We start from the raw sequence: 14,050 nt of genomic DNA, 5'->3' as shown, positions 1-14,050 counted from the left end.
TCCCCCTGGCTAGCCACCCCTATATATTGTTTAGCATGACCCCAGATGGTATGGAATACCCCTTTGGCTAGTTTGGGTCACCTGTCCTGGGTCTGTCCCCTCCCAGCTCTTGCTGCACCCCCAGCCTGCTCATTGGCAGGACAGAGCAAGAAACTGAGACGTCCTTGGCTTGGTGTAAGCACTACTCTGCAACAATTAAAACATCGGGGTGTTATCAGCACTCTTCTCATCCTAAGCCAAAACACAGCATTCTACCAGCAACTAGGAAGAAAAATAATTCTGTTCTAACTGAAACCAGGACATGCACCTACCGTGCAATAACTATTACTTCCCCATACTACGCTGATTGACCTGATGAGTCTGTTCATATTAATTGCTTTTAATTTCCCTAGTTGGAAGGGGACATATTCCCAGACTGGGACAAGCTGCTGAGCTCTGCCACAGCCACTCACAGTCACCTGCTATTGAGTCTTTCAGCCTCAGGTTGTCACACGTGACTCAAGACGAGTTTCTCAGGGTCTCAATGGCCATTTCAAGTGTAGTTAACTCCAGCAATCCACTGGCAAGTGTGCCAGGATGCATGGTGCATTCCCGCAGGAATCCCTCACAGAACCTATGGTTTTACCTAGGCCACAGTCTCAAGTTCCCAGACTGCAGTGGCTGCCTTCCAATGATTGTGACTTATGTTAGACTCATAGAAACATAGAACCATAGTGCCATGTAGGTTGGGAAAGACCTGCCACATCATTTGGGTCAGGCCAAAGACGACAAGCTAACAAACTCTGATCTTTATACAGCTCTTCCTGATAAATTCGGCAGTGGCCTTGTGTTCCTTTTGTTTCCTCTTTAACTGTAACTTCAGCAGGAATAGTTCATCTTGGTACCATGGCACAAGCATACAGAGGTCAGTGTCCCCTGCTGTGTCCCGTTCTCCTCTGCATCAGACCCTCAGAGGCCTTCAGCCCCTCCGTACCATTCCTGGGGGTCTTCAGGCATCTCCTTCCACCCAGGACCAGGGCAACCTGCCCTGACCTGCTGCAGAGAGAAAAAGGTTTACTATTCCTGTTTATTAATCCACTGAAAATAGATCTCAGAGAAAGAAATTGCTCCAGCTTCATTTATTTTGATAAAATACACAGAGAGCCTTTTTTCACTGAAACCATAGGTCACACAGACAAGGGAATACTCAGGTAGAAGGATGTGAAGGGCTTTTCTGTGTAGACAACATTACAACAAGGACACAAAGGAAAAACAACCAAATAAATCAACAAACACCAAAGAGAAAGGCAAGAGTGCCTGTCGTGACATACGCTGGGAGTCATTTGCAGAAAAAGGTAGACAGCCTGTGGCCACAGATAAAAACCCAATCAACAGTTTCCATATTGAATCCCTGAGATCCTGGTTCCTCATGCTGTAGATGAAGGGGTTCAATACTGGAGGCAGCACTGAGTACAGAACTGCCACAATGAGGTTCAGGTTTGGGGAGGAGATGGAAGGGGGCTTCAGGTAGGCAAATATGACAGTGCTGAAAAAGAGTGAGACAACAGAGAGGTGAGGGATGCATGTGGAAAAGGATTTGTGCCGGCCCTGCTCAGAGGGGATCCTCAGCACAGCCCTGAAGATCTGCACATAGGACAGCACAATGAAAACAAAGCATCCAAAACCCAAAAAGGAAGTGAACGTGAGAAGCCCAGCTTCCCTGAGGTAGGAGTCTGTGCAAGAGAGCTTGAGGACCTGGGGGATTTCACAGAAGAACTGGTCCACGGCATTGCCTTGGCAGAGGGGCAGGGAAAATGTATTGGCAGTGTGCAGCAGAGCATAGAGAAAGCCACTGCCCCAGGCAGCTGCTGCCATCTGGGCACAAGGTCTGCTGCACAGGAGGCTCCTGTAGTGCAGGGGCTTGCAGATGGCAACGTAGCGGTCATAGGACATGACAGTGAGAAGAAAATACTCTGCTGATATCAAGAAGATAAATGAAAAGACCTGTGCAACACATCCTGCATAGGAAATGGCCCTCGTATCCCAGAGGGAATTGGCCATGGCTTTGAGGACAGTTGTGGAGATGCAGCCCAGGTCGAGGAGGGCGAGGTTGAGGAGGAAGAAGTACATGGGGGTGTGGAGGCGGTGGTCGCAGGCTGTGGCTGTGAGGATGAGGCCGTTGCCCAGGAGGGCAGCCAGGTAGATGCCCAGGAAGAGCGCGAAGTGCAGGAGCTGCAGCTCCCGTGTGTCTGCGAACGGCAGGAGAAGGAACTCAGTGATGGAGCTGCTGTTGGACATCTGAGACATCCTAGACACAGGGATGATCCAAGGAAGGAAAGACAGTGATAATGAGGAGAGGGATCTCTGAGAAAAACTTAATCCATGTCTCACTGAAACCCCCTACAGTGACTTTCCCATTTCTGGGACTTTTCTCCTGCTCTGTTGTTTGAGCTTTGGATGGTGCTACAGTCAAGTGCTACTGGGAGTAGGGACACTGCTATGGACTTTGGAGGAGTCACGCCTGTCCTACAGGTCTAAACATAAAGAAATCAGGAGAGACCTCTGATTAAATCTACCTCTGATATATGTGGACTTCCCAGCATTACCATTCTCAACACTCTTGACTGCCAAACAGCATTTGTGGTTTAATTTGTTCCAACTGCATCTGTGACACTCAGAGGAGTCTTTTGAGGGTAGAAAACCCTGGCATTTTTCCTACATTCCAGGTGAGATTTTGTGAATGTCCTGTGAGGATTTTGTGAAGTGCAGTGAGGATAACCAGTCTGTCCATCTACCCTGGTCTCAGCCAGACTCCTTTAGGGCTCAGTCAAGTTGCCCACAGTGAACTGCTCAATGATTGTGGCCTCCAGAATGTCTGGGAAGATGATTCACCTTTTTCCTTCCCTCCAGACTGCATTGCCCCAAGCCCCAGAGTTTAGAAGGGGGTTTGGGCACCTTTCCTCTAAGGACAGATCTGCGTGGTGGGACCAAGAGGGTCAGAGCTTGAGCTGCAGCTGAAAGCCAGATCTGCAGGGAGCCATAAAGCAACAACAGCAACACTAGGTGTAGGAACAGAGAGAAATAGCACAGGGCTTCTGCCAGGGGAGGCAAGGCCAGGGAGGGACTGACAAGAACTCAGGAGACTCTGCTCTGCTGGAGGTTCTGCTGCTGATGTTATGAGTCACGTTCTCAATCCTGTGACCTAGAAGGCAGAGAGGTGCCAGACTACTCTGTTAGCACTGTCCTACCATTCCCTGCCCATGGCTCTGCTGCCTGCAGCTGTCCCTGCCTGCAGCTGGGTCTCTGTCCCCACGCCTCCTGCCTGCAGCTCACAGCCCCCATCCCACCTGCTGGGTGCTCAGCTCTGCCCTGCAGGCACCTTCTGGCAGCAGGGCTCTGCCCAGGGGCAGCTCGCTGGGGACATGTCCTAGAGCCCAGGTCACGCAGACCCTGCTGACACTGCGTGAGTGGTGGTGGAGCATTCTAGGGGTTGAGAGGCAGGAAAGGGACTTGCTGTGGTCCTTGTAATGCTGCTTGTGAAGTCTTAGATGTAAAAGCCCCTATCCTGAAACAGCAGACTTTATTTCTCTTCTCACTGAGGCAAAGAAGAGAAAAACGTAAGCAGAGAGTCTGGAAAGCTAAGAGTGAACAGGAATTCTCACCTTTATCCCTGCTCTTTCAAAGTCCCCGTGGATACATCCTGCTTGCACTGTGGAGCTGTGAGCAGGCTGCCCCAGGTAGCAGCCTCCCACCAGCAGCAGGACCCTGCCCTGCCAGGGGGGGCTCCTTCCACCCGCAGCTTCTCCCCGCAGCGCCCTGGGCAGCTCCCCGGGCAGGCTGAGTGCTGAGCCTGGCAGGCAGCAGAGGCCCTGCCCCGGCACACAGCCCCTGGGCCACAGCAGGGACCCTGCTCTGCACCACAGCGCTGGACACCCCTGCCTGCACCCCCGGCTTCTCCTGCCTCCACGAACTGCGGCTGCATTGCCCTCCAGCCAGAGACTTACCGGGTGCAGGGCTGCGAAGTCTTCTCCTGCAGGGAGCTCTGGGCATCCTGCCACTTCTGCCTGCCTTTAAGCACTGTGTCTCTGCAGGCAGTGCCCCCAGGCCTGCTGCACTGTGCACAGGAGCTGCTCCTGGGCAGAGCTGTCTCTGTGCAGTGCTGCCCGCTTGCCAGGAGCTCCCCTTGGGCCCAGGAGCCCGGCCCAGCTCAGCAGCAGAGGCCCAGCCCAAGGCCTCCCTTGCTCTGCCCCCCACCAGGCTCCCTGCACATGGCCCTGGGGCTGCAGGGGAACCTGCTGGGAAACAGCCTGAAGGGATCCCTGGGCTTCCCTCCCTCCCCTGGGCACACACACTTCTTGACAGCAGGATCATTTCTCCAAAAAGTCAGGCAGCAGAGTCCGTTAAGACATCTCATGCTGGATTTTAATCCTGTGGCTAGGAGGGCACTCAGCTCACACCCATGCCTGCCCAAGGCACATAGGAACTGGGATTCGCCTGCCCTCACTTCAGGTGTGCACCACATGGGCAGCTGCAGGTGTGCTCCTTTTTTCATCTCCAGGATCATTAATGGAGATGGAGGAAATCAGGGGGCTGCAAACACCTGGTGACATGTCAGGGGGCAGAGGTACGTGCAGGCATCTGCAAACTCTCATGGAGGTACCCTGAGGGACAGGGCAGCACATGGGGATATCCCCTTGGAGGCTGGTGGGGGATGCCTTTGGCCAGCTGATATGACAGCAAATGCACCCATTTAGGACAACTAAACCTGTCCCTCCTCAGTAGGCTCAGGGCAGCCTGTAGAGGCATCCACCTGACCCAATGGAGAACTGTGCCACAGGGAGAGCTGAGTCTCTCTCTCCCTCTTCTCCATCTGGTTTTCCCTCCATCTCCAGGGACTGTAACAGCATTTGGCTCATGGACATTCCTATATTACCTAATGAAATTCGGGGCAGCTGCTCCATTTAAAGCCAATTGCAGGCCTGCAGTTCTACCTGAGATGCCAATGCTGCCCAACACCATTACAGCATGCAGCTGACACGGGCAGCACAGGACCCACAGGACAGCTCTGGCCATTCACAACTGGTACTTAAAGGACACTCCTGAGGGCATCTCTGGTAGACCTGGTGCTTATGAGCAAGTGACTGCTTCCCAGAGAGCCAAGGTCTGTCCCACCTCTATTCGGTAGAGGCAGGCAACGCATGGATATGAGGCACATCACACAAGAGTTTCCACTTGTGTTGTTCAGCTCGCAAACATTTCTGCTGCTTATCACCTCCATCCTTCATTCACCTCTTTGATTGTACCATCCAGACACAACCCAATGATTTTTTGTCTGTGTCCCTGAATCACAGGTTGCCCATACCAAGGACATTTTCAGCAGCCCCTTCCCCTGCCTGGAGATCGGCCTCATCTCCAGCACTGGCCCTCAGGGCTGCACCAACACCACAAAGGCCCTCTGCTCTCAGGGCGGCACAGCCCAGGCCTGTTTCCTTCTGGCCTTGGGAACACCAGGGCTTGCCCTCCTTCGGGTCCCTCATTTCATCCTCCTATGGCCATCGGCCATCCACGGCAGCAGGTCTCTGCCCTGCTGGAAAGCCTTTGCATGTCTTGGGTCTTGGGCAGAAGGTCTGGGACTAGTTTGAGTTTGGCCCTTGTGCCACAGCTGAGGTGCTGCAGCCCAGATGTGCCCCAATGCCCTCAGCCTGGGGCACAGACGGGAGGAGCTGAATCTTGACTGCAAGGAAGCTGTGTCAGCATTAAGGAGTGCACTGCAGCTGTCCCAACCTGTTCTCCCTACTCTCCCCTTCATCTGCAGTGCTGCACTACCCCTCTCCCTTACCATGAGGTGCTGAAGGTAAGTTTGCCAGTCCCTCGTGTGCCACCTCTGCCTGTGGCATGGCAGCGGGGATGTCCTGGGCGAGGGTGCTGAGGCCTTCTCAGAGCACAGAGCCTTGTGGGACATGAGGGGAGGAAGGCCCAGGAATGTGCTGCAATTCCCTCCATATAACACATCCTACTTCACCAAGTGAGCGACATGCTGTGAAGACGAGTTCAGGCACAATGAGGAGCTGCTGCATCCCAGGCGCCTTCGCTCCCATCGTTTGAAAAAAGCCCAGCCCCAGGACAAGCCTCGAACCACACCTTCCTGGAAGGGCTTCCAAGAGCAGAGGCCTGTTGATGCAGGAACACAGCAGGGACTTCTCCATTGTTCCATTTCCTATATTCCATGGCCTTTGTCACCATTTGGAGATGTTCCTGGTAAATTTGTCAGGATCCTGTGGAAAAGAACTGGGAAGAAATGAAATGACTGTTTCTCAGGACAAGAAGGGAAATCTCTCGTCTCTCCTGAGCTGTGCTGTCTCCATGCTGCTGACCTCACAGGCCTTCTAATGACATGTGCTGATGTCACAGGGGGTGCACTGCATCACCAGGATATCGTCACTGGAGCAGCGGCAGTGCTCCCCTTCCCTGCAAGGCCTGGTCCCTGCTGGGCACTGCTTGGGTGCTCCCCAGCGCTGTCCTTGTGTGGCCAGGAGTGGGGTCAGCAGGCAGCAAGCTTGCACTGGGCGACCCTCGCTGACGGGCGGAGGAGCAGGGGCACCTTGCAGAGGAGCTGTGGTTGAGGAGCCAGGGCTGGCATCCCTTGTCCTGAGCTGAGGGCCAGCAGCAAGCGAGATGGAGGGCTGCTGGAGCACGACCATCACCTCTGTCCTGACTTCCCTGTTCCCAGTGCTCCTGCATCTCTCCCCCAAAGGTAAGGGTGTCAGCAGCCCCTTCCCAAGATGTGTCACAGGGGCTGGCAGCTGTCCAAAGCTTTGCAGGGGGCTGGAAATGGCTGGTGGCTGCTGCAAGAGCCTTGCCTGAGTGTCCCTCTGGGCTCAGGGGAGTATGCGGTAGCCAGGATTCCTGGGTCCTGATGCTAGGGGTGCCCTAAGCCCCAGGGCTCCTCTGGGCATGGCTCAGCCTCCTTGTGATGGGGACAGTCCAGGGCCAGGTTTCCCTGGGAGCTGGTGTCTCTTTGGGATCTGTCTCTGGGAGGAAAGACGACCGGTGTCCCAGATACTGGTGTGTCCTCCAGTTCCCACAGGCCTCTCAGGAATGTGCCAAAAATGCCTGTGTTGGAAATCAAGCCTTCCCCTTGTACTGATCTCCTTCAGGGGAACCAGCCCCTCCTGTGCCACCAGGCTGGCAGAGTGTGTTCTGGGTGCTGAGATGCCATCCCTGGATGGCCACAGCCCTGGTGCTGGACCCTTCCAATCTCCATACTGTGGTGGGTTTACACAGGTACACAGGTGAACTCCATGGCCACCGCTCTTTTACTTCCCCACCTACAAGGAAAAGGGGGAAAAAATACGATGAAAAGAGCTCAAGGCTTGAGGTAGAACAGGAGGTCACCCACCAAATATCCTCATGGGTACCAATTATCATCACAGGCAAGACAGACTTAGCATAGGTAGATTAATATAATTTATTGACTCTCAGTGGCGGACTACAACCTTGAGGAACTACAAGCAAACTAAAAACACCATTCCCCTCATCAAGCCTCCTGTAACTCCTCGTTCTGGGTGGAACAGGAGAATTGGGAATTGCTGTCAGTCTGTGACATTGTTTCCACTGCTCCTTGATGGTCAATCTCTGCCCTCTCTGCGTCCCTCCTGTGGGATGCCCTCCTTCCCAAATGAATCCTGCGTGGGACCATAAAGGGCTCAGATAATGACAGATATGACTGGATCATGATAAAATAAAGTTGTTATAAGCAATAGATCAGCTTCATAGTTGCTGACCACAATGTTCATTTTTTGTTGGTGTAGTAGTTGTGTTTGGTCTCAGAACTGTGTTGGGTAGCACATTACATATTGTGTGTGTTCCCTGTTGTGCTGTTTATCCTTTGTGCGTGCTCGTTTATGGTTATTAGTTTACTCTATGGCCTAACACTACCTTATGTTGTGATAAAATTACTGGTCATGAGACAAATCTGGTAGTTGTACTCAGCATTGCTGTCACCTCCATGCTCGAGGAACTTTCTCTCAGAAACTATTTATAATTAACAGTCTTCACTTTTCTCCCCAGGGAGCCAATCTATGGAAGGGATGAGAGGGGACACTTCTTCTCCCCACAGCTAGTTACAATAGCTCTTTGAAACTTGGAATCCTTGGAATGTTCAAACCAGCCTGTACATATTGTTTTGTGTCCTGAATGTGTTTCAGGTTTTGTTTAAGGTTAGAGTAAACTATTTCAGAATGCCACACAATGATCTTCCCTGAGGCAGGATAATTATGAGGGGCAGGGTGTGTGGGAGGATTTGGGCAGGCACCTAGAACTGTGGGCACCTCCAATGCTTTCTAACTTCACCCCTGAAGAAGTGCAGAATCATAAAAATAAAAAAATTAAATAAATAAATAAATAAATAAAAAGGCAGAATGCTTGAAAAAGGAGTGTCATCACCCTGGCGTTTCCAAAGAGGGAGAAATCACTGCAGTGTGCTGGGGCTTGGCCTATGCTTACGAGTTGCAATCTACACAACTCCAATCCCTGCGACTGGGCCAGAGAAGCAACCTGTGCCTCTATCACTCATACATACATATGAGAAGAAACAGGAGAGACAAAATCAGCTTGTTTAGCTAGGAAAGAAGCTCCTACTCATACAGGGGAGGAGGAAGAAAAAGACGAGGCAGGCTCCTCCCAGGTAGAGCCATCACAGGAAAAGGTGGATGAAGACAGAGATAACATAAAAGGAGCAGTAAGCTCCTGATCACCATTCCTTGGGGAGCTGTGAGATGTGTGATTACAGAATCACAGAATCACAGAATTTCTAGGTTGGAAGAGACCTCAAGATCATCGAGTCCAACCTCTGACCTAATGCTAACAGTCCCCACTAAACTACATCCCTAAGCTCTACATCTAAATGTCTTTTAAAGACTTCCAGGGATGGTGACACCACCACTTCCCTGGGCAGCCCGTTCCAGTGTCTAACAACCCTTTCAGTAAAGAAATTCTTCCTAACATCCAACCTAAAACTCCCCTGGCACAACTTAAGCCCATTCCCCCTCGTCCTGTCACCAGACATGTGGGAGAATAGACCAACCCCCACCTCGCTACAGCCTCCTTTAAGGTATCTGTAGAGAGCGATAAGGTCGCCCCTGAGCCTCCTCTTCTCCAGGCTGAACAAGCCCAGCTCCCTCAGCCGCTCCTCGTAGGACTTGTTCTCAAGGCCCCTCACCAGCTTCGTCACCCTTCTCTGGACCCTCTCAAGCACCTCGATGTCCTTCTTGTAGCGAGGGGCCCAAAACTGAACACAGTACTCGAGGTGCGGCCTCACCAGAGCCGAGTACAGGGGGACGATCACCTCCCTAGCCCTGCTGGTCACACTGTTTCTTATGCAAGCCAGGATGCCGTTGGCCTTCTTGGCCACCTGAGCACACTGCTGGCTCATATTCAGCTGACTGTCCACCATCGCTCCCAGGTCCTTCTCCGCCAGGCAGCTCTCCAACCACTCATCTCCCAGCCGGTAGCTGTGCTTGGGGTTATTGCGCCCCAGGTGCAGGACCCAGCACTTAGCCTTGTAAAAAAAAAAAAAAACAAACAGTAACTATATATTTAAAGATACATGAAGGACAAAAATGTTTATGGACTGTGAGCCACACTAAAACACTGCAACAGCGATGAATATTGTCATTTACACTAACAATTTTCCTTACAGACCAAAAGCCACCTCGTGGTTACTAGAGGATTCTACTGTAGCTTTATGGGGGTAAAACAGTGCAAGTGACTTTTTTTTCATATACTGGGAACTTGCTTTGTACCTCAAATTCAGGTTTCTGGCATACTTTAAATATGGTATCATACCAGCTATAGTTTATTATGGGAATCCCAGAAACATCAGCAAAGTTAATACAGAAGTTAAGTTGCATTCGCCTGGAAGTGAAAACTTGATCCACATCTTCCTAGCAATATTTGTATCAGCTATTTAGCAGAATTTCAGCCCACTTTATTTATGAGCTTGAATAAAAAAATAGTGTTCTATAAGTTAGGTATGAAATCATTTATGAAGCATAAGTTAAGAGATAAACATGGCCACACTCCCACAGCTGGGGGCTGGAGGAGGATGCAAATGCAGTAGGGCCATGGCAGGAGGGGACCCCAAGTGTGCCATTGAAATCGTAATAGCAGGAGCTTGACCCAACCCTGAATGTGCATTGCCATGTGCGTTGCTTTGGCAGCACGGCTGTGGGACCATGTGTGGGGCAGTGGGGCTGGGACGATGCAGGGATAGGGCACTGAGAGGGGCCATGAAGGATCTGCCAGGGGCTGACAGCAAGGACAGGCTCCAAAAAAGAAACTTAGATATCTTACCTTTGTGGTGGACATATGCTTTTAGGAAAGGCAAAGCTCACCTAGAATTGGTGTCTGCAAGAATACCCAGCCATGTGTACACAAAGACGCAATCTTTTAAACACACATGGATGTGCACACACAGGTGTGTACAGCTGAGCACACCCAGACCAACTGCAACTGGAAGAAGGCAGGACAGAGAGATGCGATCAGGTACAGGGTATCTGGAGTCTCTAGAGCAAGGACCAGACCTCTGGTCTCCACTGCTCCCCTCTATCTCTCTGTGCCATTTGCCCATCGCTCAAATCTCTGCCCACCAAGGGCACGTGAGATGTTGCTGTCCCTCACAGCCCTGCCTGTAATCTGCTCCTTTCTCGTGCTGTGCTTTGTCACACCCAGCACTTTCTTGTGCCTTTTCCCACAGGCTCCCACCCCATGTCCAGCTGGCATCACTGCAGGGCAGCCCTCCCCAGGGGCCCAGGCATCTGCCTGCAGCTTCCACAGCTGCTGCTCTTGATGGCCTCCTGAGGCCTGCCTGCTCCTGGCCCATCACAGTGTTGTGAGGAGGTGACCTCAGCAGCAGCAGCCCAGCCATGGTGGCTCGACAGAGTTGTCCCCTGTCAGAGCTGCCCCCCGTGTCCCATGGGGTTTGTGATGCACTCAATGACATTGCCGTGTCTGCCTGCCTGCCACCCGGCAGTCAGGTCACTGCAGTAGGAATGGCATCACAACCCACCTCCCAGCCGTGTCACTGCGACCTTCCTCCACGTCTCCCCTCTCCCCAGCTCCCAGCACTGCTGGGTTGGTTTCCTGATAGTTCAGGTGATGTAAACTCCTAGAATCCCAGACACTTGCCCGTCTCTCTCCCAGTTATCTATGTGTATACGTGTAACTCTGTATATACATTTACCTTTACTTGCACATACAGCTGTAGTTACAGCTGTAGCTACACAAATATTTTTCACTATACAGACAGAAAGATGTGAATATTCCCACCAAGAAAGGCAGGTAATGCAGATATGTATATATATCTTCCCCTGTACTTGCATTGCCAGAATTTCTCTTATGCACTGCACTTCATCTCAGTCTTTGAGGTATTTCAACCTGGCCTTACAAAACAGACCATGCTGGAAATCATCTTTCCAGCAGAGTGTGTGGACATGTGCATTTTCCGCTCTTCTGCAGAGTTCCCCTCCACTTGCTCTTGCTCTTCGGTCATTCAGATACTTCTCATATACCCAGTTGCTTCTAGGGGTTTCAGGGAGGTTAAGCTTGCCTGCGTTTCAGTAGTCCCTTTCATCATCCCTGTAGCCAACTCTGTATTTCTCTTTTACCATTTCCTATCTCTCTGTGTCAAAAATTTCTTGTACAGTCATCAATGGTGGATGGTGCACCTCACTGGAGGCAAGTTAGAGTTGACTCACAGCTGTGGACTGTGGTTTTTGTTTGGTTGCTTCTTTTATTTTTGTTGGTGTTAGTTTCTTTTTAATATACTTCTTTTGTAAATATTAAAAAAAAAAAAAGACACATCCACACAAAAATAACAACAAAAAACTGTGTGTAGCCAGATGTCTGAGGAAAGGAGGCGGGAGTTGGTGCAAAAATCATAGAATCATAGTATATCCCAAGTTGGACAGGACTCATAAGGATCATAGAGTCAAGCTCCTGGCACCACACAGGTCTGCCCAAAATTTTAGACCATGTGACTAAGTGCACAGTCCAATTGCTTCTTAAACTCTGATAAGCTTGGTGCCGTGACTCTGTATCTGGGGAGCCTGTTCCAGTGTGTAACTACCTCTCAGTGAAGAGTTATCTTCCTGATATCCAGCCTGAACCTCACCTGTCGCAGCTTGACACCATTCCCTCTGGTCCTATCACTGGTCACTAAAGAGAATAGAGGGGTGCCTGCTGCTCCACTCTCCCTCGTGAGGGAGACTAGACCATGATGAGGTCTCCCCTCAGCCTCTCCTTTTCCAGGTTGAACAGGCCAAGTGACCTCAGCTGTGCCTCCCCTCTAGGCCCTTCACCATTTTTGTAGTCCTTCACTGGACTCTCTCCAACAGTTTCATATCCTTTCAGTACTGTGGTGCCCAGATGTCCTGGTTTCAGTTAGCACAGAATTAATTTTCTTCCTAGTAGCTGGTGGAATGCTGTGTTTTGGCTTAGGATGAGAAGAGTGCTGATAACACCCCGATGCTTTAATTGTTGCAGAGCAGTGCTTATACTAAGCCAAGGACATCTCAGCCATTTGTTCTGTCCTGCCAACGGACAGGCTGGGGGTGCAGTAAGAGCTGGGAGGGGACAGACCCAGGACAGGTGACCCAAACTAGCCAAAGGGGTATTCCATACCATCTGACGTCATGCTAAACAATATATAGGGGTGGCTAGCCGGGGGGAGGGGGCCGGACTGCTCGGGGTTAGGCTGGGCATCGGTCAGCGAGTGGTGAGCAATTGCATTGTGCATCACTTGTTTGTACATATTATTATTATTTCCCTATTATCACCATATTATTATTATTGTTATTATTGTTATTATTATTTTGTTATTATTATTTTCCTGTCTTATTAAACTGTCTTTATCTCAACTCACGGGCTTCACTTTCCATTTCTCTCCCCCGTCCCAGAGAGGGAGGGGGGAGGGTGAGCGAACGGCTGTGTGGTGTTTAGCTGCCGGCTCGGTTAAACCACGACACCAGAACTGCACACAGTACTCAAGGTGAGGCCCCAACAGTGCAAGGTAGAGCAGGATATTCACTTCCATCAACTGACTAGCAATGCCGTGCTTGATGCACCCCAGGATACGGTTGGCCCTCCTGGCTGCCAGGGCACACTACTGACTCATATTCAGCTTGCTATCAACCTGCCAGCTCATGTTCAGGAAAGCTTTGAGCACACACCCAGATCCCTTTCCTGTGCACAGCTTTCCAGCCAGTCTTCCCCAAGCCTGTAGAATTGCATGGGGTTGTTGTGGCCAAAGAGGAGGAAGTAGCACTTACCCATGGTGAACCTCATCCCACAGCCCTCTGCCCATCAATCCAGCCTGTCCAGGTCCCTCTACTGGGCCTTCCTACCCACTGGCAGATTGACACTTCCCTCCACCTTGGTGTCATCTGCAAACGTACTGGGGGTGCACTCAATTGCCTCATCCAAATCATCAATAAAAATGTTAAACAGGATGGGCCTCAACACCAACCCCTGGGGAACACCACTCGTGACTGGTCACCAGCTGGATTTCAGTCTGGCCACCACTACTGTCTGGGCCCGGCCACCCAGCCAGTTTTTAAGCCAGCAAAGTGTGTGCCTGTCCAAGCCATGGGCTGCCAGCTTCTCCAGGAGAATACTGTGGGAGATCATGGCAAAGGCCTTGCTGAAGTCTAGGTAGACTATGTCATCAGGCTTTCCTTCATTCTCCAGGCAGGTCACTGGTCATAGAAGGAGATGAGGTTGGTCAGGCAGAACTTGCCTTTCTTGAACCCATACTGACTGGGCCTGATCCTCTGGTAGTCCTGCATATGCTGCATAATTGCATTCAAGATGACCTGTCCCATCACCTTTCCTGGCACCGAGGTCAGGCTGACAGACCTGCAGTTCCCTAGTCCTTCTTTATGACCTTTCTTAAAGATGGGCATCACATTAGCAAGTCTCTACTCACCCAGGACATCTTTGGAGGATCATGACCACTGACAGATGCTGGAAAGCGTCTGATAGGTGGTGGAAAGTGACACAAGCTTCTGGAAAG

At 51.1% G+C, this 14,050-nt stretch overlaps 1 protein-coding gene across 1 annotated transcript; it reads right to left on the bottom strand.

Moving 5' to 3' along the window:
• Nucleotides 1-1,166: 1,166 nt before the first annotated feature.
• LOC139999818 (olfactory receptor 14C36-like) lies at nt 1,167-2,277 on the bottom strand. The gene is made up of 2 exons (XM_072029444.1): nt 1,311-2,277; nt 1,167-1,213 (listed from the first exon to the last, which is right to left on the bottom strand). Exons 1-2 carry the CDS (start codon nt 2,275-2,277, stop codon nt 1,167-1,169), a joined length of 1,014 nt encoding a protein of 337 aa, XP_071885545.1.
• Nucleotides 2,278-14,050: the final 11,773 nt, after the last annotated feature.

Source organism: Anas platyrhynchos, chromosome 30 (genome assembly GCF_047663525.1).
Source record: "Anas platyrhynchos isolate ZD024472 breed Pekin duck chromosome 30, IASCAAS_PekinDuck_T2T, whole genome shotgun sequence".
NCBI lineage: Eukaryota > Metazoa > Chordata > Aves > Anseriformes > Anatidae > Anas > Anas platyrhynchos.
Note: the sequence above shows the minus strand (reverse complement) of the source record. Positions and strands in the feature narration are given on the sequence as shown.

Bases quoted from the DNA above. Each gene is read 5' to 3' on its own strand.
- LOC139999818 (XM_072029444.1), bottom strand. From the start codon at position 2,277: ATGTCCAACAGCAGCTCCATCACTGAGTTCCTTCTCCTGCCGTTCGCA. The intron at 1,214-1,310 runs GTATGTCACGAC...TTGTCTACACAG, and splicing joins TTCTGCAAATGACTCCCAGC to AAAAGCCCTTCACATCCTTC.